Raw genomic sequence first — 26,911 nt, 5'->3', positions numbered from 1 at the left:
CTTGTTCTTGGCACGTAGCCGCCGGCTGCGCCGGCCGAGGTTGAAACTGGTGACCCCAACGAGCTTTCTCTTTCCTTTCATTTACTCAACTTACCTAGGGCCATTTGTTGAGGTTTTCTCTTGCATGAGAGTCCACTGCCTTCCTTTTTGCTTGTATCTCTTCTCCATATATGCTAAAATGCCATGTAGGCAGGCTTATAGAGCACTATTATACTTGCTCTTAAAGAGACCAATTCAAAAATCTCCCAACCAAGGCAGATAGTGAGGGATGGAATATTTTTTGTATTTTGCAAAATTACTCAATTAGCGCACTCATTTTCCTTTAAAAATATGTTTAAATGCATCAATTATAACACATGCATGCGTAACCACTAAATGTCCAAGAACTTTTACATGCATCAATGAATTTCCTCATCCTTACATGCAATGATTTAATGCATCTGAAAAACTAAATATATGATAGGGAGCAATAAAAATTGGACTAGCAAAATGGAAAACAAAAAAAAATCGAGATAAGCTCTCTAAACCGCAAAGGGGGAGATATGAGTTTTTTGTAATCTGGTTTGGTTGGTGTAGAGATCTGATCCTATCTCCTGTATAGTTGTTGTGGGGATCAAGTCATAGGACAACCAAACCAATTTATGTAATCTCTTCGTTATATATACACGAGCGAGTTCCCGCTCCATGGTAGAAAACTCTTCCACCATCGTTCCTTTTACATGGTATACAAAGCCTAGCCTCTTCCAACATGTCTAAACATGGCCCTTCCCTCTGCCCCAACAAAGGTGATGAGGGAGGTGGATAAAAATGCCCCGCACCCCGAGGTGGCGGATCTTGCAGAGGATTGTGGCAATGGCCGGAAGATCGAGGCGGTCGCAAACGCGGACCCGGTCCCGAGAGCGATCATTTGCCTCGGCCAGTCCACCTCATCCAAATCATGTGGTAACTTTTACATTGATTTGTAGGATTCGTGAACTCTTGTTATTTTATCTGAACTATTTTTGCAACTCAAACTATGTCCACCCTCAACATGATGTGTATATCAAAATACAATCGAATATTGTTGGTTTAACTGAATATGTATTGAAGATTGAAAAAAATGTTGTCACAGTGACAAGTGATTCCAAAGATACGAAGGCAGCCATTATGGAGACACGTAGTTTGCACATAGGCTAGTCTCCATATGCGTAAGGAGCACGCTCTATATGTGATATCGAGGTTACCAATATGGCTACTCTATTAGAATTGCTCTGACTTAACTTGAATTCATAAAATAAAACAAGGGTTTCTTGGCCTGAAAACTGAAAACGTAGGAGTGCCAACGCAGTGTTTTCATCCTCTTAGCATCAGATTCCTCTAAATAAACACAAATAATTAATTCCCTCACAAAAGTACACAAGGACGAATCGCATACAAATTAAACGGAAACAAGAAATCGCAGCAAAAGGCACGCGCACGAACTGAAAACGGCAAATAATTAACCTGCAGAAACAACCAGACCACTCCACTAGCTCAAGATGGATCATCCAACTGATTGATCAGTTGTGGTTAACCCTCCTGCAGTTGCTCCTGATCTGGCCGTTGCGGCCAGTGATTGGCGAGATGTTGCCCATCTTCACCATGGACTGCGCGAAGTGCTGGAAGAAGATGTCCTGGCTGGCGGCGTAGAGCTTGACGAGTTCCGCGGTGGCTGGGCTGCCGGTGAAGAGCACCTCGTCGGAGCTGAGCAGGCTTTGGTGCACCAGCAGGTTCCTGTAGTACTGGTTGTCGAACTTGAATGGCGTCACGTGGTCCAGAAAGAAGAGGTTCTGGTCGCCGCCGGAGCGCGGGCACCGCGGGCGCAGCACCGCCGCCGCCGCCGGGTCCAGGGTGGAGTCTGGGAGGCCTTTGCCCGTCTGGTTGTACAGCCGCTGACGGAAGCTCGTGCACCGCGAGTCGCCAATGGTGTGGCTACCTGTAAAATATGGTTCAGTTTCCGGCCAGGGATTCGATCACGAGTTCATGACAAGATTCATCTTCCTAGTAGTATGATGTAATCTCTCACTGTAAGTTAGCACTGGTCAGTTTCTAACATGTAGCCTTTGACGTGTGCTTGATACAGTATGTGCAGGGCATGACTTGACATGCTACGGCCGGGTGCATGGATGCACGAATCCCGTGACTCGACGAGTCAAGAACGTACATGGCGTAGTACCAATCATCAGCAGCGACCTATAGGTACCTTACACGCAATTTAATGATGATGGACATAATTGTCACGTACTACAGTTGCATGGATTGACTTTGTCGCTACATACTCTACGTTAACAGTTGAAACGTGAGGTGTACATAGTAAGGTGGAGCCCCCATCACATCTATCCATCCATCCAAGTGCACGAGACGAACAGTTGGTGTAATAAACGATGATGCGGTAAGAGCTCTGTGGATGTACGTACCGAGGAGAGCGACGAGGTCGACGATGTCAAGGCCCTGGAGCTTGAACTTGGTGATGATGGTGGGGAGGGTATTGTTGGGAGCGGGGATGTCATTGTTGGAGCCCTGGATGCTGGCGCCCAAAGAGTCTCTCCTACCAAGAGGCACGATCCAGCCTGGGCCGCCGGTCTGCACGGTAACAAAAAGATTGGCCCGTGAAATTTTTCCAGAGTAGGAAGTAAATTTTGTCACGCAGAAAGTAATCAAGATGGGATTGTATGCGACTGTGAAGTGTCTGGAGTGCTGGACATCTTTGTTCTGGAGCAGAACTTGTACTAGTAAAAAAGTGAGGGAATTGCACAAACCACAATTATTGGGGCCAAATTTACACGTTCCAATTATTGGGGCCAAATTTACACAAAGCGGCTGTATTTTTTTTAGAAAAGGAGGAGGGCAAAGCGGCTGTACTGTGTTTCTAAAGAAACATGCTGCAATACGTCATTTATATATACATTCTATTTTTTTGCGGGGGGCTTCCAATGTTTCACAAACCAACTTACTCTCGAGCACGTGTTATCTACAATACAGTGTGCTAAGCACTTTTTACCATGACCTTATCCTGTGACATGGGATGCCATATTACTTTATATACCTATCAGATAATTTTGCCGCTGCTTTACCGAGCAGTGCGCCCCCACCTTTGTGTCTTCTTTTAGTACGGATTTTTTTTATAACCATGCGTTCAGTACGTACATGTGTCACACAATTCATTTACCATGCCAACATTGAAATTCAGGGGAGGGGGTCAATTGGGAGAGGACACATGTCTGTAGGCTGTAGCTTCACATTTCCGGCAACATGATTCGCTGCGAGTCCGCACACAAACTGGGAAGGAATATATACGGACAGCAAGAGGAACAGTTACGGGCGTTTGCAAGAAACTTGGTGGCGCGCGCTTGGCTTGAGTAATGATTAGCCAAGGAAACAGATTCATGGGGCTCTGGTAGCAAGCGACATGACGTAAAGCCAGCAGTAGGACGTACCATGACGGTGGAGTCGCGCGCGGCGAGGGCGAGGACGTCGGCGCAGGAGACGGTGCGAGGGCAGGCGGCCTCCAGCGCGGCCTTGATCTCGTCCACCACCTCGAACCCTCTCGCCGAGTCCTTGTTCGGGTTGGACCGCTTCTCGCTCACCACCGACGCGCTGCTGTCCAGCAGGATCGACGCGTCGCATCCCTGCACGCACACACGTGTAAACGACGTCCATATGATGATGACCATCGATCGATTACGCCGCCATGGACGCACGCACGCATGAGGGTGATGTGGTTGCTGCGTACCTTGACGAAGCAGTCGTGAAAATGGAGGCGGAGGAGGGAGGCGGCCATGCGGGGGTCCTGGGCGTGCGCCTTGCCGACGATGGACGCCACGATCTGCTGCGCCTGAGGGCACGAGTGGTCGTAGAAGTGCGGGTCCAGCTGCTGCTGCCCAGCCGGAGGAAATGCGAAGGTGGCGGGGAAGAGGAGGAGGGCGACCAAGGCGACGGCGGCAACCATTGCACCCCTCGTCATCGACATCGCTCTTACCGGAACTAGCTCGTTGGTGTCTTCTTGATGCTGTCCTTCTTACTGTTCAAGCGATGATGGTTGTGGTGAGAGGTAGCGGTAGCAGGGGTGGGCTTATATAACCGAGGCTTGCGAGGCTTTAGGTTGAATAAAACATGTGGCCATGCATGCATGCATGTTAATTACAGTATTATGGAGATACTTTGCGGGGCCAAGTATAACAAGCGTGGCTGGCTCGAGGCAGCTTCTCTGGCTCTTCCCTCACCTTTAAGTTGATATATACTTTTGATCACCAAAATATACTAGTATCATTTGTTCAATAGGTGTAGCTATTCCACTGGCCTAGCTTCCTTCTAGTAGTAGATAGGTATAGTTCTATAGAGTAACTCTTTTACCACAATTATTAGCTAGCTGTAGAGCAATATATGCATGGGCGATCTCAAGGCGCCAAATGCCCTTGTTTCCCGGTGGCCAACTTATTCTCTATATATACGGGCATCTGCATTTTTGTAAATTACATATGTGTGTATCGATGTAAAGAGAAAAGAAGCTCTTCAAAGCCAGAAACGTAAAAGGAAAAGGAAAAGGAAAAGGAAAGATGTATTGAGTAGCTAGCTAGCAGTGTTGTGTCATGTAGAATAAACATTTGAAGGTAGCAATCATGCATGTTTGTGGTAGCCCTTTCCATGTGTCCTTTGACGAAAGCCACCCGGACGATTAGGAGTCGAAGAGGTAAAACTAAAAGCATTGCATTTCTCTCTCTTTTTTTTGACACATTGTTTTCATAGTCTGTTCAGGATTTCTGTTCACACATGAACACGTCACCGTGTACCTTCAACGCCGAGGATGATGCACCGCAGCTCACGCCGAAGGAGACCCGTCCGGAAGCGCGGTACGCAAGCAATCCGGCGGGTGCTTTTCAGGACCCGAAACCCCACGCGCCCGAGAGGGACCCCGTCTGGACGTGCGGCGGCTATGGGCTGCCCTAGGTCGGTTCGCCCGCCCCTAGAGCCTCGAGGATCGCTGCCCTTCAACACGAAGAACAAACGAAGAACGAGAGAAAAAGAATAAAGGAGGGATGTAAAACTAGGGTAAAAAGTAGATGTGTTTTTCGATTGTGTGTTGTTATTCAATCGGCCGTCACCCCTTACATATATATGAGGCGGCTGGACTTTCCGTACAAGAAAAGGACTCAAATCCCGTCCAAAACATCAAAAGATAACCTAACTCGGACTACGAGGGCCGGAACTTCCGGTCAGCCCGGAACTTCCGGGCTGAAATTACATCAAGTAGCCCTCTTGCATTGAATCTGCAGGTCGCATGCTACTTCGGATGACGATGGTTCCAAAAGCAAAGTTGTAGATCTTGCAATGGACAAAAACTCTTCAGTTGATCACTTTTTCATCTGAGGTCATCTTGATGTCGAAATCGGCCCCGCAAATCTGCAAATAATGTTAAAATTCCAGTTTTCGGGGCGCACCGCGTGCAAACTTTCGGTTTAGCCTGGAACCTCCCCGGAAGTTTTGCCCGGAACTTCCGGGGCAAACTTATGCAGCACACTATTTTGGCTCTAACTTTTGCATACGAACTTCGATTTAGACGTTTTTATATCGAAATCGATCGTCTCGACGAGACGAAGACAATTCGTGTAGAAATATTACTCATATGAGTCCATCTTGGGGGCATAATCAGCCGAATAGTGTTTTGAATGTAAAATCTCAGTACTTCAAACACAACTTCGGCCTTAGAGATTAGCTCGGATGGCTACGGCCCAAATATCAAAGTTTCTCCTTTTGACGATACGGAACTTTCTCACTTTGAGCACTTTTCCATTTGAAGCCTTCTTAATTATATTTTTGACCATGCCAAAATCTGATGTCAACACATGCCCTCCTGTTTTTCGGCAAAACTTGCGTGCCGAAAAATAACCTGCACAATGCTTTTCCTAAGGACGATGTCAACACTCCATCGGTCATTTTATGTGCTTAGGGCGATAATTTCTATATCGGCCATGTTTAACTTCTTGTTTACATTATACCTTGGAACCGATTACCACCAATCGACTTTAAAGAGATGGGAACGAACCCGTTCCTCGTAGCACTAAGGAAATCAAACTCTGAGAGGTCACGCCCTGTTAAGCAAGTAACATCCGGATGATTCCAATCCACCGATGCATCGGCCAAAGCAACACAAGCCGAATTATCCGCGTGAATGACTTCTACCTCATCATCGACCCACTGTATTAAGAATTGATGCATGGTAGATGGCACACATTGGTTAGCATGAACCCAATCGCGGCCTAATATAACATTATAGTTGCCTTGCACTTCGGCGATGAAGAATGTGGTGGCCAAAGTTTTGCTTCCCAGGGTGAGTTCCATGCACATCACACCTTTGGCCTCTGTCTTTTCTTTACCCTCAAATCCATTAAGTACCATATTGGTCTTCATCAATGCATCATTATCTAATCCCAACTTCCTGAAGACCGAGCAGGGCATAATATTTACCACAACACCAACATCAACGAGCATCCTAGCAACCGGCAATCCGTTAATATGACCTTTGAGGTACAATGGCTTCAAGTGTTTCACCGGTTCTTTTGGCTTCTCGAAGATAGCGTTCTTTGGACCAAAATCCAGTTGAGCCACCTCCCCTTCTTCACCTATAGCACGAAACTCGGCAGGTAAGTAATACACCATATTAATATCCATACCTTCCCGAACCGGCGTAGAGTCGTAATCCACCATCTCATCTTCATCCCCCAATGTGTATATTGGGCTCAAAGTTTCCTCAATTGAAGGGGATTTTTCATGTGGTGTGGACGATGTAATAGGGGTTGCATCATCCTCTTTTGGTGGTGAAGGTGTTGCTGCAGCTAATGTAGAAGCATCTGTGTTTTGTTTTTGTTTAGGCCTCCACACTTGTTTTGTGAGTGCCATGGGCCGAATTTCACTTAACAATTCGTCCCTTTGCCTCTCCTCTTTGTGCTCTTCTTTCTCGTGGTTCCTCATGCATTGTAATCTTCTTTTCATGGTCTTGGTTAAACCGGGAGGACACCACTTAGGTTGAGTATATTTGGGATCCCTTGGTTTGGCCTTACTTGTGCTCGCCTCATGATCACTAACCATGGAACCCTGCTAAACAATAACAATATCACCATTAGAAGTAGCCAGATTACCAACAACCGGCTTTTCGATCTCCTTTTGCTTGTCGCATTCTGAAATTTCCGCATTAGATGACTTAACACGCCACACTTTTTTATTGGCCTTACTTGGAGAAATTTTTGTTGGCCGATTAGCACCATAGCTCAAACGACCTTGTGTGGGATAATAAAGCCTCTCGCGAGCAGGCCTTCTAGGTGCTGCCCACCCCATATGGAAAGCATAAGGAGCCATTGGGGCTGCCCCCATCCTCCACTGAAGCCTCTCATGTAATATGGCGCATAGGAGGGTTGTGACATCCATGGTGTCGGTGCCCATGACCCATATGGCCTTGCATATCGTCGAAACTCTTGCTCCGGAGGCAATCTTGAACGCTTTGAATGTGATGGCCGATTAGAGCTAGAACCGGCCGCTTGACTTGCATATTTGGATAGCAACATATTAAAAGTTGGCTTGATTCTCTTGTTCTTAGTTTCATTCTTTTTCCACTTGCCAACTTCTGAATTCTTGGGCTTGATCAATTTAACATGAGCATCCTCTTGTACTTGTGGTTGCCCCCCGAGTGTAGCATTTTTTATAGTGATCTTCAACACTTCCTTACCATCGGGTTGCTTCTCAAGCACAATCTTTCTTCCCAAGACCTTGTCACCCTCCTTGCTATTCCTGGGTTCACCAATAACAACATTATCTTTATTAGCGGATTCGGCTATGTTAGGCCGAATTAACATTTTCTTCCCTTCCAAGTCTATGGTGTTTATGGGGAAGGGCTGCTTATCAACTTGCATCTCAGCAAAATTCAATCGTCCGTCATTAATGGCCGATTGTATCTGTCGTCGAAAAACATTGCAATCGTTAGTAGCATGAGAAAATGAATTATGGTACTTGCAATAAGCACGCCGTTTCAGCTCTTCAAACGGCGGTATGGTGTGTGATATTCTAATCATCTTATCTTGCAAGAGAGCATCAAATATTTTATCACACTTTGATATATCAAAAGTAAACCTCATCTCCTCATCACGATTCTTGCGAATCGGCTTAAGAGCATTGCACATATAGGGTTTGGCCTTTGAGGACCAAACAAATTCAGTAGTATAGACATCAACCTCATCGTTCGAATTATCATCATTGTGTTCAATCATATGCATTCTAGGATGATCGGTTGTTGACCTATGGACCTCTTTACTTCGACTCTCTTGGGCCAAAGCTTTTTGAAAGACTTGATTAATGCTCAAAAACTCATAACTTTCTAGCCTCTCTTTAATGTGAGTTTTCAAACCATTAAGAACAAGATCCGCCAAGTCTCTCTCAGTTATCACTAAGCTATACCATCGGGTTTTTATATCTCTAAATCTCTTGACATAATCGGTGACCGATTCATCGTGTTTTTGCCTAACCGATGTAAGATGTGACAACTTAAGCTCATTATCTCCGCTATAAAAGTGATCATGAAAATTTTGCTCTAATTGCGACCATAAGAGAATTGAACCATGTGGTAAAGCAGCAAACCATGAAAATGCGGTGCCAGTTAAAGACAGGGGAAATAAACGCACTTTCAACTCTTCTATGGAACCTGCTTCACCCAACTGTGCTAGATACTGACTCACATGCTCCCAAGTCATTTTCGTACCCTCACCACTAAATTTAACACAGGAACCTTATAACCTTGAGGGTAAGAAATTGCATCGAAGTGTTCAGGATAAGGCTTTTGGTACACACGACTCTTTACTTTTGGCTCGTTTCCGAAAGTTTCTAGAAACATCTTATGCAAATCCTCCCTTAATTTAGCTAAAATTGGATCCGAGGTAGATGACGATGTTTGTGGCAATGACATAGGAGCAACCTGAGTACTAGCTATTGGTGCCACTTGTGAGATGGGCGCCGAACCATAATTCGGCGGAAGACCAAACATGCTTGCGCCTATGGGTGGTGTGACAAAGTGATTCGGCGTTGACGCCGAATTGGGCACACTCATAATAGGATTAGGGTATGTAGGTGTAGCCACAAGCTGGTTGGTTTGTGTAGGGTAAAAATTCAACGGCATATTATATTGTTGTTGCATAGATGGTGCCGATGAAATAGGTAAAATTGGACTAAGGTTTTCGGATATACCAACAATACCATTAGATGATGGAGGCATATTTTTCTGAGCATTAGCACTAGCCACAAGAATTGTATGCCATCACATTACCCTTACTAACAAGACTTTCAATCACAGCCACTTGCTCTGGAGAAAAAACTTTACTCACAGTGATCACATCTTGTTCGTCGATGAGGGGAGGAAAATTGACGTTTCCAGCGGGAGTGATGTTGCCTTGACGGTCCTTCTTGAAACTTGAAAGAAACGCTTCCAAATCCTCCTTCTCGCGCTTCTTATTGAGCGCCTCAAAAGCCTCTTCATGCTGCTTCTTGCGTGCTTCGTAGGCTTGGCGATGTTCATCCGATAGTTCATCAAGACCGGGCTTAATGATGTTATCGGCGTCAACTTCTGAGGGCTTGGGGAGATTAGACATGGTTGATGATGATTCTTGATCTTTCGTCCCAGCGGAGTCGCCAAAAAGTGTGTTCGCACACGAACACGTCACCGTGTACCTCCAACGCCGAGGGTGATGCACCGCAGCTCACGCCGAAGGAGACCCATCCGGAAGCGCGGTACGCAAGCAATCCGGCGGGTGCTTTTCAGGACCCGAAACCCCACGCGTCCGGGAGGGACCCCGTCTGGACGTGCGGCGGCTATGGGCTGCCCTAGGTCGGTTCGCCCGCCCCTAGAGCCTCGAGGATCGCTGACCTTCAACACGAAGAACGAACGAAGAACGAGAGAGAAAGATGTAAAACTAGGGTAAAAAGTAGATGTGTTTTGCGATTGTGTGTTGTTATTCAATCGGCCGTCACCCCTTACATATATATGAGGCGGCTGGACTTTCCGTACAAGAAAAGGACTCAAATCCCGTCCAAAATATCAAAAGATAACCTAACTCGGACTACGAGGGCCGGAACTTCCGGTCAGCCTGGAACTTCCGAGCTGAAATTACATCAAGTAGCCCTCTTGCACTGAATCTGCAGGTCGCATACTACTTCGGATGACGATGGTCCCAAAAGCAAAGTTGTAGATCTTGGAATGGACAAAAACTCTTCAGTTGATCACTTTTTCATCCGAGGTCATCTTGATGTCGAAATCGGCCCCACAACTCTGTAAATAATGTTAAAATTTCAGTTTTCGGGGCGCACCGCGTGCAAACTTTCGGTTTAGCCCGGAACCTCCCCGGAAGTTTTGCCCGGAACTTCCGGGGCAAACTTATGCAGCACACTGTTTTGGCTCTAACTTTTGCATACAAACTTTGATTTAGACGTTTTTTATATCGAAATCGATCGCATCGACGAGGCGATGACAATTCGTGTGGAAACATTACTCATATGAGTCCATCTTGGGGGCATAATCAGCCGAATAGTGTTCTGAATACAAAATCTCAGTACTTCAAACACAACTTCGGCCTTAGAGATTAGCTCGGATGTCTACGGCCCAAATATCAAAGTTTCTCCTTTTGACGATACAGAACTTTCTCACTTTGAGAACTTTTCCATTTGAAGCCTTCTTAATTATGTTTTTGACCATGCCAAAATCTGGTGTCAACAATTTCTCATCCGGTTCAAATGTACACTACAATGTATCCCCCCGGACGACTGGGGTTCGACCATGCTGCCACCCCCTCCGTATTTCCGTCCCCTTTGTCGTCATCGGTGAGGGTGATGGCGAGGTCTTTGGCGCCTATCGAAGTTCTGTTCAAAAACCTCGTACGAGAACTTGTATAGAGAAGGATTTCCCGCGACGCAGCAGTTCTTCCGTACCAACTTAGCCGCCCGGCGCTGCTATTGGCATAACAACCAGTACACCATAGGTTGACCCAGCCCAGTCCTCTCATACTAGGGCTGGCTCCTCGCATTGCTCCTCATGCGAGGGCATATGTCTCAATGGCGGCAACCTCAAAGGAGAAGACATCGCCAAACTAGCGACATGTGGCGTGCACCGGTGTTGAGGACCACCATCCTCGGCCATGTGGGCCGCGATGATCATGGGTTGCAACAAAGAGGGTGCCATATCTAAATACGATGTCCCTGTCATGTGTCGCTTGTCTACATTGCTGGTTGTGGATTTTGGCAATCATCTCACATGGTTGCTCATTGGCCAAGTGGGAACAGGTTGGGAGCATTAGATCAGGGTGATCACTTGGCTTGCGGGCATCAGCCATGACGCTTTGGGCGACTTCAAGGTATATCTTTCGCTATCTCCCTATTCCTGATGAAACCCCTGATTCCCTAGGCTTGGGCGAAGAAGGTGATCCAACGTCATCCCCTTCTTGAAGGCACAATTCTGGGACCGTGGGGGTGGTGGGTGAGGGAGTCCTGGATTAAGGGGTCCTCGGGCGTCCGGGCTATGTGACGTGGGCCGGACTAATGGGCCATGAAGATACAAGACATAAGACTTCCTCCCGTGTCCGGATGAGACTCTCCTTGGCGTGGAAGGCAATCTTAGCGTGCGGATATGAATATTCCTTTCTCTGTAAACTGACTCTGTACAACCCTAGCCCCCTTCGGTGTCTATATAAACTGAAGGGTTTAGTCCGTAGAGGCAATCATAATCATATAGGTTAGACAATTAGGGTTTAGCCATTACGATCTCGTGGTAAATCAACTCTTGTAACCCATATACTCATCAAAGTCAATCAAGCATGACGTAGGGTATTACCTTCATCAAGAGGGCCCGAACCTGGGTAAAACATCGTGTCCCTTGTCTCTGTTACCATCAATCCTTAAACGCACAGTTCGGGATCCCCTACCCGAGATCTGCCGGTTTTGACACCGGCATTGGTGCTTTCATTGAGAGTTCCGCCATGTCGTCGCCAGAAGGTTCGATGGCTCCATCAGTCATCTACACCAATGCTGCCCTGAGGGAGGTCTTTTTCCCCGGCCAGATCTTTGTGTTCGGCGGCTTCGCACTACGGGTCAACTTGCTTGGCCATCTAGAGCAGATCGACAGCTACACCCCAGGTCACCAGATTAGTTTTAGAAATCTGGATTACGTCGCTGATATCCGAGGAGACTTGATTTTCCAAGGGTTCGCGACCCCAACCTCCGCTCTGGCCTTAGATCCGGAGCACGTCTCCAGGTCCGAAGACGGGATTCCCAAGCCCGCCGGACTCTCTACGGCTATTAAGCCTAGTACGGGAGAGTCGCAGGAAGCAGTGTCGCCGGCAATCATCAGAAGCCGAGCTCTTCTCCGAACACTGATGTGACGCCACAAGACCGATGCTCGAGAAGACTTCCATAGGTTCCGGATTTCTCCGTGTGTTTCATTTTTGCTTGGTCCTTTTTTTTGTGCATTGCATCATGCAACCCATTTTAAAACTCAACTAAATAAATTGCATGGATCTTCGGTCCATTTAAATCGAGGGATATTCACAATGGTGATTTCTCTTTAGAACATTACCCTCCCAATATTATTAGGGAGCTATAATAAATACTCCATTCTTATGGAATCAACCTAAACACACTTGCATCTTTCTCTTGCCAGCAATCCCTCATCAAGTGCAACACCCCATCTCTAGTTTCTTCCTTTTCAATTCTCACCTATTTGTTGCAAGTGACATTTTTCTGTCACCTAAAAATGTTCATTCTTTTCCTATAATTGTACCATGCCATTTACCTCTCTGCCAAATCTCATCTTTTTCTGAGTTGTTTTGGTTGGGTTTAAAATGGGTCAAGTTTGAATTAATTCAAACTTGGATCATTTTCTACCTGTAAAAAAGTTTGCCAAAGCATTTTATTCTAATATCTCAGAAACCCAGGATCCCAGGGCTATTTTTATACACTCCATACCCTTCTCCTTAACCCCTAATATTTTCTTGTAACATCTGTTTTTTTTTGTTTTTCTTAAAAAGACAGAGTATGAGATTTAAGATGGGGAAGAGAGTGCACAGCCCATCTGGCCTCCAACCACCAGCAGTAATTGGGCCGGCCCAAGGCCAAAACCCACCTAACCTAACCTAGCCTCGACCGAACCCTCGCTCTCTTGCGCCGCCCGAGCCTCTGGCTCGATCTCCTCCCTCAGCGCCATCTCTCCCTCGATCCCATCTCTCTCTCTCTCTCTCTCTCTCTCTCATGACCAGCGCCGGCCTCGTCCCCCTCCCTCAAGCACGTCGTCGCCTCCCTCCTTCCTCTCCTGTAGCTCATCCCCGACCACCTAGGCCGAAGCTCCCGCTGCTGCGCCTTGGACAGGAGGTCCCCCATGGAGGCCCGCCTCACTTGCAGCGCCCTCTCCTCCGTTCCGCTGCTCCGCCTCCCTTGCCATGGCGCCCCATCGGCCGGCGAGCCCAAGCCTGCCGTCGTGCCCGACCGAGTCTCCTCCCTCTACTCTACCCCGCCTCCGCGCCACCGTCCTCCATGGTCGTAGCCGGCCGAGCTCGAAGCTCCCGCCGCTGCACCTCGTCGCGTCTCTGCTGCCGGTGACCTCGCCTGGACCTGTCAAGCTTCGTCGCCCTGCTTCCCCTGCATCCTCTGCTTCGAGCAGGAGGACGAGACGCGCCCCCAACCCCCTGCCTCACTGCGTTCTGCGCCAGAGTTCCCCTTCCCGACGCCTTTGATCCATCACCTCGCAAAGGAGAGGACCAGCAACACAAGCCACATTGAGCCACGGCTAAAAACCTGCCGCGTTGACCAAGGCCCTGCTCAAGCCCGCGAAGTGTACGACTACACGACGCCCGCCAAGTTCGACTACCACCGACACGTAACTCACCGTCGCAGTGTGTTATCGTCCGCCAAGAACAAGATGGCCCGAACATCTACGGATCCTGTACCACTACCGTCGCAAGAACGAGACCGACAAGTCTGAAAACCCCAAGTACCACGACAACCCTGAAGGGATTCGATTTCGCCAAGTTCCTCTTCGACACTATGTACCACTACTGCCGCCGAACTTCTACAGAACGTGTACCACAACCATCGTCCAAGACCCGTGAACGACTATCGATGACCCTCCAAGTTCGACCACGATTGCTATGTACCACCACCATCGACGTGAACCAACTACTACCACTACGAACGTGGCAAGAACGCCTACTTCCACTACGAACTTGATCCGTTCCGAAAAGTCACGCCTCGAAGGTATAACCATCGAGAACGACCGTCCGAGAACGAATGCATGTATTGTATGAGATGAACCCCCATATTTGCACCGTGTCTGAAATTGTCGCTTGCATGTTCCTCCTCGTTGCCATGCCGTCCACCCGTGGGAACCCGGCAACCGGGAGCACCCCATCTTCTTGCATGACACACTCACACCCACTTCCTTTTGCACCGATATCCCCGTGAGCTACCGGATCATCGGAATGTTGCCGCGGCATCATTTCCGTTTCGTTGCCGTGGCACCCCTTTCTTTCTACCACGGTGACAAATGCTCTCATCACGCTCATGTCAACTTTTAATAAAAATTGCATAAAACTTGCAAATGTTATCCGCATCATGATAATAACCTTTAAATGTTTAAATTTGTTGTTGCACCAAATTGCTAAATGCTTATGGGGATTTACCAGAATTGTTGTTGTTGTTGTTTCCGGCCTCATTTAAAATGCCTAACTATGTTTTCTACTCATGTTTCACCTCTTGCCATGTTTAACAACATTTAATATTGTTGAGTATCTAACCGAGATGAACCAAATAAGGATGTGGTGTTCCGTCAATATGCAACTCGTTGCTTATTGAGCTCCACTTAACTTGTAGTATTGTTTTTGCACTTTGCCATGCCATGCCTCATTAAACCGGACATGCATCATACTTGGTTGTGCATCATGCCATGTTTATGTGATGGTTGTTTACTATGTTGTTTGCTTCTTTCCGTTGTTGCCTCTTCGGGTTAGTTCCGTTAATGTCGCGTTTGCGAGGATTCGTTCGACTACATCCGTTTATCTTCTTCATGGACTCGTTCTTCTTCCTTGCGGGATTTCAGGCAAGATGACCATACCCTCAAAATCACTTCTATCTTTGCTTGCTAGTTGCTCGCTCTATTGCTATGCCTATGCTGTGATACCTACCACTTGCTATATCATGCCTCCCACATTGCCATGTCAAGCCTCTAACCCACCTTGTCCTAGCAAACCGTTGTTTGGCTATGTTACCGCTTTGCTCAGCCCCTCTTATAGCGTTGCTAGTTGCTGGTGAAGATTGGAGTTTGTTCCTTGTTGGAACATGCATATTTGTTGGGATATCACAATATCTATTATTTAATTAATGCATCTATATACTTGGTAAAGGGTGGAAGGCTCGGCCTTATGCCTGGTGTTTTGTTCCACTTTTGCCGCCCTAGTTTCCGTCATACCGGTGTTATGTTCCTTGATTTTGCGTTCCTTGCACGGTTGGGTTATAATGGGAACCCCTTGACAGTTCGCCTTGAATAAAACTCCTCCAGCAAGGCCCAATCTTGGTTTTACCATTTGCACTAACAACCTACTACCTTCCCTTGGGTTCTGCAGACTCAAGGGTCATCTTTATTTTAACCCCCCCGGGCTAGTGCTCCTTTGAGTGTTGGTCCGAACTGAGCTGCCTGCGGGGCCACCTCGGGGATACTTGAGGGCTGGTTTTACTCGTAGCTAGTCTCATCCGGTGTTGCCCTGAGAACGAGGTACGTGCGACTCCTATCGGGATTTGTCGGCACATCGGGCGGCTTTGCTCGTTTAGTTTTACCATTGTCGAGATGTCTTGTAACCGAGATTCCGAGTCTGATCGGATTGTCTTGGGAGAAGGAATATCCTTCGTTGACCGTGAGAGCTTGTGATGGGCTAAGTTGGGACACCCCTATAGGGTTTTGAACTTTCGAAAGTCATGCCCGCGGTTATGGGCAGATGGGAATTTGTTAATGTCCGGTTGTAGAGAACCTGAAACTTATCTGAATTAAAATGCATCAACCGCATGTGTAGCCGTGATGGTTTCTTCTCGGCGGAGTCCGGGAAGTGAACACGGTGTTGGAGTTATGCTTGACGTAGGTTGTTCTAGGATCACTTCTTGATCATAGTTTCTCGAATGTGCTTTGCCTTCTCTTCTCGCTCTCATTTGCGTATGTTAGCCACCATATATGCTAGTGCTTGTTGCAGCTCCACCTCATACCTTTTCCCTACCTATAAGCTTAAATAGTCTTGATCGCGAGGGTGTGAGATTGCTGAGTCCCCGTGACTCACAGATTACCTCCAAAACCAGTTTGCAGGTGCCGATGATATCGTGCAGGTGACGCAACCAAGCTCAAGGAGGAGCTCGATGAAGTTTGTGTTCGTTGTGTTGTTTCGTTTCCAGTTGATCAGTAGTGGAGCCCAGTTGGGGCGATCGGGGATCTTTGTCACATTTGGGGTTGTTCTTCATTTTGATTCCATAGTCGGACATTGAGTGTAACTGGATGAATATAATGTTATTTATGCATTGTGTGACGTGGCGAGTGTAAGCCAACTATGTATCTCTTTCCCTTATTTATTACATGGGTTGTGTGAAGATTACCTCACTTGCGACATTGCTTACAATGCGGTTATGCCTCTAAGTCATGCTTCGACACGTGGGAGATATAGCTGCATCGTGGGCATTACAAGTTGGTAATCAGAGCCCTCCCCGACTTTAGAGCCCCCTGCTTGATCGAATCACTGGCGTTGTTGAGTCTAGAAAAATGTTTTGAGTCTTTTAGGATTATATATATCGGAGAGTAGGATTCTTTTTACTCCTCAGTCCCTTCGTCGCTCCGGTGAGGCCTCCTGACGTAGAGTTTTGACTCTTCTCTCCTCAAATTTCACAAAAAAAATTAGGACCACGCGGGTATCTTGGAATCGTTCCGATGGTTTTGTGACGAGAACATTGTTCTTGGTGCCTCCTGACATTTAGGGGTTGTGGCAGTGTCCCGGGGAGTTGAGCTCCGAGGTGTTGTCGTCACAATTTTATCGTTGCAGTTCTGGAATACCTGAGTTTCGCCGACATAGAAAATCTCTTTTATGCAGTTGTTGGTGAGATAACCTCGACGCCACCTAGTACTGGGGCGAGAGTTCGGGAGTATTGCCATAACTCGTATAACAGATGCTTTTCGAAGGTTGAGGTAAATGATTCCGAAGTTTTCTTGGTTATGTGTTGAAGGATGGATACAACTGGATGTAGGATTTGTTAGTTTTGGGTGAGATATTATGCTTCCCCTATATCCCAACACCTGATTGCATAACCAGAAAGTTTCGGGAGTTTATAAGTGGGAATTCAAGTAGCTCTTAGGATATCTTTCCGGCAGATGCATGATATGAGATTGGGGTTCGGCGTCTAGTGGTCCGCCTATCCACGGTTGGTTTTACAGTGGTCTCGTTGTGTCTTAAAGAGTCCTTGGCTATGCTGACTCGGGGACACTTCGTATGTCATGTGCACTGCCTTATACATGATGGTGCTGTACGATTGAGCCCGTGTAGGCCCCACCACAAAAACTTCGGATGAAATCTCTTTCATATGTTTGTTTCGGCTTATTTTGCAAGTCAATCGTTTGTTTTTGTTTTTAGTTGTGGTATTCGAGTTGCTTCGAAGTCAAATGTTGATGCCATACCTTTCCTAAATGGTGTTCTCATACTTCTATGTGAATCCTAATCCTTCATGATAATCGAGATTGTCATGTCAATCCTTTTTTTCAACCGGTGTGTTTCTCTTCAAGTGGATCCGATCTTTTCAACATCCGCAAGATCAACTCAGTTTTCGTCAACGGTGTTTGTTTCATCCATCTTCAAGTTGTCTTTGTTTTTCCCGCCCTCCCACCCTTGTTTCTTCAAGGACTCAGAATTCTTAATCAACTATCATGTTATTGATGAGAAGTCTCTCCATTCTTTTTCGTCAATGTTCTTACCCGGTGGTTCTCTTGAAGATACTAACGAAGCTTCAAGTTCATCATTCTTCGTTCTCTTTCTTCTCTGGTGGATTCAATGCAAGCTTTCGGTGTTGATCATATCTTTTTCATTGGTTCACATGCTTTCCATGTTGGAAGTCCTTACCAAAGACTCTCTTAATCTTTCACTTCTCGCTATTGAATTGTTCCGGAGTGCTGAAGATATCTCGAAGATTCGTGTTTCCACTTTGCTTTCGTTCAAGCTCTTTCGAGGATGTTATCTCATTCAAGCCATTTAATTCAACCGGTGCAATCTCCCTTTTCAAGCAATCCTTTAAATGGTGTTTCTTTTGAGTGGGCCCTAACCCACAGGTCTTTTCCCAGGATCTTACCTGACTCTTCTAATCTTCCCGGAGTTACTCTCAAATTCTTTTCCAAGTTTGATGTAAGAATGCATTATCATCAGTCATATGTCCTTCTCCAAGATCTTTCAAATTCTTTTCATCGTTTGGTTCAACCTTTTTAATTTCCATCCCGGAGTATCTCAACAATTCATGGTGGTGTTTCTCATCATCATTCTCAACATTTGAAGACCGAAGAAGAGTTTTTCTCTCAAATCTTGGTCTGTTCTCTCGAAGATTCATGGTTCTAGTTTGATGCCATCCTCTCATAATTGTTTTTGATTGTGAGAATTCTTTTTACCTATCCGGAGCAATTTAAGATTCTTTTCAGTTTGATTCTCCGAAGGCCATCATTTCAGGTTTACTCATTCTCAGCTTTCAGCTATTGTTCTCCAAATCTTACCGGTGCATCATTCAAATATCCTCTAGTTAGTTCATGATCTCTTCGTTCTCTTATATCTAAACTCTCTCATGTATCTTCGATCATTTGCTAATTCTTACCGGTGATTCATCCCTTTACTTCGTTCGTTTTTTTCAATTCTTACAGTGGTTCATTCAAGAGTTCTCTTCCTTGGTTATCATATCAATTTATTCGTTGTTCCAATCCTACTGGCGATTCATTGAAGACCTTCTCAAGTTTGCGCAATATCTATCTTAATCCTTTCTATGAGAATAAGTTGTATGCAATCCATTGCTTGTCATCAATTTAAATTGGTAAAGGATAAGCATAATGTAATTCTTATTCTTGTTTCATCCAAGTGATTAATTCCTTATTCCAGAGGCTCATCAAATTCTAGGTTTCACTTGATTCATCTTTTCTTTTCCCGGAGCTCCAAGCTCTCATCACCACGAAGATCCATATATATCATTACAAGGCTTCACCTTGTGTTTTCAACTTCTCTTTCCTTTTGTTTGATCATTCTTTTATTACCGGAGTTCTTCATGGAGGCTCTACATGATGGTTCATCAAGGATTTAATTCCTTCTCGAAGTGTTCATCGAGATTCTTTTCGGAGGAGCTTCAAGTATTCCTCTTCTTGCATTCCGAAGTGCAATTCTTTCTATAGTATCATTTGAGGTGGTATTCTGTCATTCTTGATAATTTGAGTTCATGTTTCATGATTCACATGTTATTAAGAATGAGGTATTTTAAATCCATCAGCCTCTTCGTTGGAGTTATCTTGGGTTATATTTCACCTAAAGCCTTCCCTAAGAATTGTTGCTATTTATGGTGCTTATAAATGACCCAAGTTCTTCATCTATCCTCCAGGTGAAATAGTTTTCTCGTCCCCTTGTTCATATCAACCCAAATCTATTATTTTCGTTAGTGGCAGAATTTCACCTCATAATTTTGAGATGCTTTCCATAAGCCCACTTCAAGCTTGTCCTCCCGTTGTTGGTGTTCCAACAACTCCGTTCGACCCTTTGACTAAAGATGCTTTCAAATTCATTCAACGTAGAAGATGTTGTTTTCTTCTTTGTTACTTTCAGTCCGTTCTATCTTTTGTTCCGGAGGCATTGTGATGTTGCTCTCTTCAACCCATCATCTTGTTTGTCAAGATCTTGTTCAATTGCTTCCATTTACAGTTGGAGTGCTACCCAAATTATATCATTCTTTTTCCTTCTCTATCTTGGTTTAACCAGAGTGTTGTGTCTATCATTCCTCTTCTAACCGGAGTCTCATCCAAGTGCTTTCTTTTGCCAAGCTCATATTCTTTACCTTCCTGTTCCAACCGGAGTGTTGTCGTAATTGATCCTTATCATTCCTGGTACATCTCGTTTCTACCGGAGCGCTTGCATGTACTTCTTGTCCATTACACCCCCTTTTTCCTATGTCTTGCAACCTACAAGGTTCTAGTAATGTTCCTTGTTCCTCTCTTCTAACGGAGTGTTTTATACTATGTTCATCTTCGTTATATTCTTTCTTTCAATTTGTTCAACCTCGCGAGGTTCTTTGGTTTCACTCATTTGTCAAAGAAGCAACTTAGTTGAACCTTTTCTTTTCCTCTTCCGTTTTCCCTCCGGTGCCATCCTAGATCTTGGGACGAGATTCTCTCGTAGTGGTGGAGTGTTGTGACGCCCCAAGACCGATGCTCGAGATTACTTCCATAGGTTCCGGGTTTCTCCGTGTGTTTCATTTTTGCTTGCTCCTTTTATTTTGTGCATTGCATCATGCAACCCGTTTTAAAACTCAACTAAATAAATTGCATGGATCTTTGGTCCATTTAAATCGAGGGATATTCACAATGATGATTTCTCTTTAGAACATTACCCTCCCAATATTATTAGGGAGCTATAATAAATACTCCATTCTTATGGAATCAACCTAAACACACTTGCATCTTTCTCTTGCCAGCAATCCCTCATCAAGTGCAACACCCCATCTCTAGTTTCTTCCTTTTCAATTCTCACCCATTTGTTGCAAGTGACATTTTTCTATCACCTAAAAATGTTCATTCTTTTCCTATAATTATTGGACCATGCCATTTACCTCTCTGCCAAATCTCATCTTTTTCTGAGTTGTTTTGGTTGGGTTTAAAATGGGTCAAGTTTGAATTAATTCAAACTTGGATCATTTTCTACGTGTAAAAAAGTTTGCAAAAGCATTTTATTCTAATATCTCAGAAACCCAGGATCCCAGGCCTATTTTTATACACTCCATACCCTTCTCCTTAACCCCTAATCTTTTCTTATAACATCTGTTTTTTTAATTTTTTTTAAAAGACAGAGTATGAGATTTATGATGGGGAAGAGAGTGCACAGCCCATCTGGCCTCCAACCACCAGCAGTAACTGGGCCGGCCCAAGGCCAAAACCCACCTAACCTAACCTAGCCTCGACCGAAGTCTCGCTCTCTCCCTCACCTTCGCTCTCTTGCGCCGCCCGAGCCTCTGGCTCGATCTCCTCCTCCCTCAGCGCCATCTCTCCCTCGATCCCATCTCTCTCTCTCTCTCTCTCTCTCTCTCTCTCTCTCTCTCATGACCAGCGCCGGCCTCGTCCCCCTCCCTCAAGCACGTCGTCACCTCCCTCCTTCCTCTCCTGCAGCTCATCCCCGACCACCTAGGCCGAAGCTCCCGCTGCTGCGCCTCGGACAGGAGGTCCCCCATGGAGGCCCGCCTCACTTGCAGCTTTCTCCTCCGTTCCGCTGCTCCGCCTCCCTTGCCATGGCGCCCCATCGGCCGGCGAGCCCAAGCCTGCCGTCGTCCTCCATTGTCGTAGTCGGCCGAGCTCGAAGCTCCCGCCGCTGCACCTCGTCGCGTCTCTACTGCCGGCGACCTCGCCTGAACCTGTCAAGCTTCGTCGCCCTGCTTCCCCTGCATCCTCTGCTTTGAGCAGGAGGACGAGACGCGCCCCAACCCCCTGCCTCACTGTGTTCTGCGCTGGAGTTCCCCTTCCCGACGCCTTCGTTCCATCACCTCGCAGAGGAGAGGACCAGCAACACAAGCCACATCGAGCCACGGCCAAAAACCTGCCGCGTTGACCAAGGCCTTGCTCAAGCCCGCGAAGTGTACGACTACACGACGCCCGCCAAGTTCAACTACCGCCGACACGTAACTCACCGTCGCCGTGTGTTATCGTCCGCCAAGAACAAGACGGCCCGAACATCTATGAACCCTGTACCACTACCGTCGCAAGAACAAGACCGACAAGTCCGAAGACCCCAAGTACCACGACAACCCTGAAGGGATTCGATTTCGCCAAGTTCCTCTTCGACACTATGTACCACTACTGCCGCCGAACTTCTACAGAACGTGTACCACAACCATCGCCAAAGACCCATGAACGACTACCGATGACCCTCCAAATTCGTCCACAATTGCTATGTACTACCACCATCGACGTGAACCAACTACTACCACTACGAACGTGACGAGAACGCCTACTTCCACTACGAACTTGATTCGTTCCGAAAAGTCACGCCTCGAAGGTATAACCGTCGAGAACGACCGTCCGAGAATGAATGCATGTATTGTATGAGATGAACCCCCACGTTTGCACCATGTCTGAAATTGTCGCTTGCATGTTCCTCCTCGTTGCCATGCCGTCCACCCATGGGAACCCGGCAACCGGGAGCACCCCATCTTCTTGCATGACACACTCACACCCACTTCCTTTTGCACCGATATCCCCGTGAGCTATCGGATCATCGGAATGTTGTCGCGACATCATTTCCGTTTCGTCGCCGTGGCACCCTTTCTTTCTACCACGGTGACAAATGCTCTCATCACGCTCATGTCAACTTTTAATAAAAATTGCATAAAACTTGCAAACGTCATCCGCATCATGATAATAACCTTTAAATGTTTAAATTTGTTGTTGCACCAAATTGCTAAATGCATATGGATATTTACCCGAATTGTTGTTGTTGTTTCTGACCTCATTTAAAATGCCTAACTATGTTTTCTACTCATGTTTCACCTCTTGCCATGTTTAACAACATTTAATATTGTTGAGTATCTAACCGAGAGTGAACCAAATAAGGATGTGGTGTTCCGTCAATATGCAACTCGTTGCATATTGAGCTCCACTTGTAGTATTGTTTGTGCACTTTGCCATGCCATGCCTCATTAAACCGGACATGCATCATACTTGGTTGTGCATCATGCCATGTTTATGTGATGGTTGTTTACTATGTTGTTTGCTTCTTTCCGGTGTTGCTTCTTCAGGTTAGTTCCGTTAACGTCGTGTTTGTGAGGATTCGTTCGACTACGTCCGTGTATCTTCTTCATGGACTCGTTCTTCTTCCTTGCGGGATTTCAGGCAAGATGAACATACCCACGAAATCACTTCTATATTTGCTTGCTAGTTGCTCGCTCTGTTGCTATGCCTATGCTGCGATACCTACCACTTGCTATATCATGCCTCCCACATTGCCATGTCAAGCCTCTAACCCACCTTGTCCTAGCAAACCGTTGTTTGGCTATGTTACCGCTTTGCTCAGCCCCTCTTATAGCGTTGCTAGTTGCAGGTGAAGATTGGAGTTTGTTCCTTTTTGGAACATGGATATTTGTTGGGATATCACAATATCTCTTATTTAATTAATGCATCTATATACTTGGTAAAGGGTGGAAGGCTCGGCCTTATGCCTGGTGTTTTGTTCCAGTCTTGCCGCCCTAGTTTCCGTCATACCGGTGTTATGTTCCTTGATTTTGCGTTCCTTACACGGTTGGGTTATAATGGGAACCCCTTGACAGTTCGCCTTGAATAAAACTCCTCCAGCAAGGCACAACCTTAGTTTTACCATTTGCACTAACAACCTACTACCTTCCCTTGGGTTCTGCAGACTCAAGGGTCATCTTTATTTTAACCCCCCCAGGCCAGTGCTCCTCTGAGTGTTGGTCCGAACTGAGCTGCCTGCGAGGCCACCTCGGGGAAACTTGAGGGCTGGTTTTACTCGTAGCTAGTCTCATCCGGTGTTTCCCTGAGAACGAGGTACGTGCGACTCCTATCGGGATTTGTAGGCACATCGGGCGGCTTTGCTGGTTTAGTTTTACCATTGTCGAGATGTCTTGTAACCGGGATTCTGAATCTGATTGGATTGTCTTGGGAGAAGGAATATCCTTCGTTGATTGTGAGAGCTTGTGATGGGCTAAGTTGGGACACCCCTGCAGGGTTTTGAACTTTCGAAAGTCGTGCCCATGGTAATGGGCAGATGGGAATTTGTTAATGTCCGGTTGTAGAGAACCTCAAACTTATCTGAATTAAAATGCATCAACCGCGTGTGTAGCCGTGATGGTCTCTTCTTCACGGAGTCCGGGAAGTGAACACGGTGTTGGAGTTATGCTTGACGTAGGTTGTTCTAGGATCACTTCTTGATCATAGTTTCTCGAACGTGCTTTGCCTTCTCTTCTCGCTCTCATTTGCGTATGTTAGCCACCATATATGCTAGTGCTTGCTGCAGCTCCACCTCATACCTTTTCCTTACCTATAAGCTTAAATAGTCTTGATCGCAAGGGTGTGAGATTGCTGAGTCCCCGTGACTCACAGATTACCTCCAAAACCAGTTTGCAGGTGCCAATGATACCGTGCAGGTGACGCAACCGAGCTCAAGGAGGAGCTCGATGAAGTTCGTGTTCGTTGTGTTGTTTCGTTTCCAGTTGATCAGTAGTGGAGCCCGGTTGGGGCGATCGGGGATCTTTGTCGCATTTGGGGTTGTTCTTCATTTTGGTTCCGTAGTCGGACATTGAGTGTAACTGGATGAATGTAATGTTATTTATGCATTGTGTGACGTGGAGAGTGTAAGCCAACTATGTATCTCTTTCCCTTATTTATTACATGGGTTGTGTGAAGATTACCTCACTTGTGACATTGCTTACAATGCGGTTATGCCTCTAAGTCATGCTTCGACACGTGGGAGATATAGCCGCATCGTGGGTGTTACAACTGACCCGGAACCCTCAGAGTCTGCATCGTGTGAGCTCGGCCAAGGAGTTTCCTCCCCGCCGTGACGCTGCTTCTCCCTAGCCGAACCTCGCCTCTAAGAGAGGCTCTGGACTTAATGTGATCCCTCATCATTATAGAGGGGCAACTACCGAACTATGCCCAACCCAGACTAGGGGCCGAGAGCGGGGAATTTTACGTCCCACCCACCACCCACTTCATAGCCACTGTCAAGGACTTAACTGACATGCTCGATTATAGCTCCGAAGTCATCGACGGTATCGACGACGATGCCGGAGAAGAGCAGGCCCAAAACGCGCCGTTTACCGGACATTGGACGGCCACCTCTTCATATGACGTGTACATGGTGGATACACCCAAAGAGGGCAACGACAATAACGAGAAGAGTCCATTTGAGGATCCACCTTCTGATATACAACCAAAGCACCGACTTCAGCAGCGCCGCTCTAAATCATGCCGTGGAAAAGACAGCAATACCGGCACCGGAGACATCAATACTCCGGACGACGTCGAAGACCAAGAAGACCCTGTCGAGCCAGCCTCCAAACAGGACAATTGGGAAGATGAGCAAATTAGCCCTGAGGAACAGGCTATAAACAAAGACTCGAAGGATAGTAATTATCTTCCACTCTCCGAGGAGGAGGTGAGCCTCGGCGACAAAGACTTTATCGTGCCTGAGGAACCCCTTGAGCAGGAATGCTCTAGGAGCCGGCTAATAGCCACGACAAGGAGCCTGAAAAAGAAGCAGCAGCAGCTTCAAGCTGACCAAGATCTGCTCAACGACAGGTGGACTAACGTCCTGGCAGCCGAGGAATACGACCTCGAGCGCCCAACCAAGGGTTACCCGAAGCGTAAGCTGCTACCTCAATTCGACGATGAGGCGCTGGTGCCCGTACCATCAACGCATAACGTAGCCGACCTACCACGACGTGGCCGTGACAAAATGGCATCTCAAGCTAAATACCAGCCCGTACAACCTTACCGTAAAGGTAGAGACACAACAGCTCGGAAATATACTTATGACCCGCGGGAGGATTTGGAAAACAAAGCAGGCCAGACCAGATCGATCTACGGATAGCGGGGGCGTGCTCCGACGCGCAAGGACGACTATCTAGCCGGGCACGATAACCATAACCACGCTCGGGCCGAAAACCGCAGACGGACTCCATCCGAGCTACGTCGCGACGTGGCCCGCTATAGAGGCGCCGCACACCCCCTCTACTTCACTGACGAAGTAGTGGAACATGAATTCCCAGAAGGGTTTAAACCCGTGAATATCGAATCATATGATGGAACAACGGATCCCGCAGTATGGATTGAGGACTTTCCGCTCCATATTCACATGGCCCGCGGTGATGATCTTCACGCCATCAAATACCTCCCGCTAAAACTCAAGGGACTAGCTCGGCACTGGTTAAACAGCCTGCCAGAAAACTCCATTGGCAGCTGGGAGGATCTGGAAGACGCCTTCCGTGACAACTTCCAGGGTACATACGTCCGACCTCCAGACGCCGATGACTTAAGTCACATAGTTCAACGGCCCGGAGAGTCGGCCAAGAAATTTTGGATTATGTTCCTAATTAAAAAGAACCAGATCGTTGACTGTCCGGATGCCGAAGTCCTAGCGGCCTTTAAGCATAGCATTCGCGACGAATGGCTCGCCCGGCACCTTGGCCAAGAAAAATCGAAGTCCATGGCAGCCCTCACGACACTTATGACCCACTTTGCACGGGCGAAGATAGTTGGCTAGCCCGTAGCAGCAACAATGCAAGCGAACCTGGCACTTCTGAAGCTAGAAATAGCAATGGCAAGGCCCGACGCAACAGGCACAAGCATCGGAACAACGGTGATAATACTGATGACACAGCGGTTAACACCGGATTCAACGGTTCCAAGCCCGATCAGCGGAAGAAGCCATTTAAAAGAAACAATTCGGGCTCATCCAGCTTGGACCGAATCCTCGATCGACCATGTCAGATCCACGGCACCCCAGATAAACCTGCCAATCATACCAACATAAGCTGTTGGGTCTTTAAACAGGTTGGTAAGTTACATACCGAGGACAAAGAGAAGGGGTCTCCAAGTGAGGATGATGACGAG

At 46.7% G+C, this 26,911-nt stretch overlaps 1 protein-coding gene across 1 annotated transcript; it reads right to left on the bottom strand.

The window, feature by feature from the left end:
- Positions 1 to 1,357: 1,357 nt before the first annotated feature.
- On the bottom strand, positions 1,358 to 4,075 carry LOC123128366 (peroxidase 72). The gene is made up of 4 exons (XM_044548349.1): positions 3,752 to 4,075; positions 3,456 to 3,647; positions 2,436 to 2,601; positions 1,358 to 1,954 (listed from the first exon to the last, which is right to left on the bottom strand). Exons 1-4 carry the CDS (start codon positions 3,986 to 3,988, stop codon positions 1,539 to 1,541), a joined length of 1,011 nt encoding a protein of 336 aa, XP_044404284.1. The 5' UTR covers positions 3,989 to 4,075; the 3' UTR covers positions 1,358 to 1,538.
- Positions 4,076 to 26,911: the final 22,836 nt, after the last annotated feature.

This window comes from Triticum aestivum, chromosome 6A (genome assembly GCF_018294505.1).
Source record: "Triticum aestivum cultivar Chinese Spring chromosome 6A, IWGSC CS RefSeq v2.1, whole genome shotgun sequence".
In the NCBI taxonomy this organism is placed as follows: domain Eukaryota; kingdom Viridiplantae; phylum Streptophyta; class Magnoliopsida; order Poales; family Poaceae; genus Triticum; species Triticum aestivum.
The sequence above is the reverse complement of the archived record's forward strand: the minus strand, read 5'-3'. Positions and strand labels throughout refer to the sequence as shown.

What these genes read in the sequence shown, in the direction of transcription:
- LOC123128366 (XM_044548349.1), bottom strand. Translation starts at nt 3,988, where the DNA reads ATGTCGATGACGAGGGGTGCAATGGTTGCCGCCGTCGCCTTGGTCGCC. An exon ending in TTCACGACTGCTTCGTCAAG is followed by an intron (nt 3,648 to 3,751) that starts GTACGCAGCAAC and finishes GTGTGCGTGCAG; the next exon opens with GGATGCGACGCGTCGATCCT. An exon ending in CGCGCGACTCCACCGTCATG is followed by an intron (nt 2,602 to 3,455) that starts GTACGTCCTACT and finishes GTTACCGTGCAG; the next exon opens with ACCGGCGGCCCAGGCTGGAT.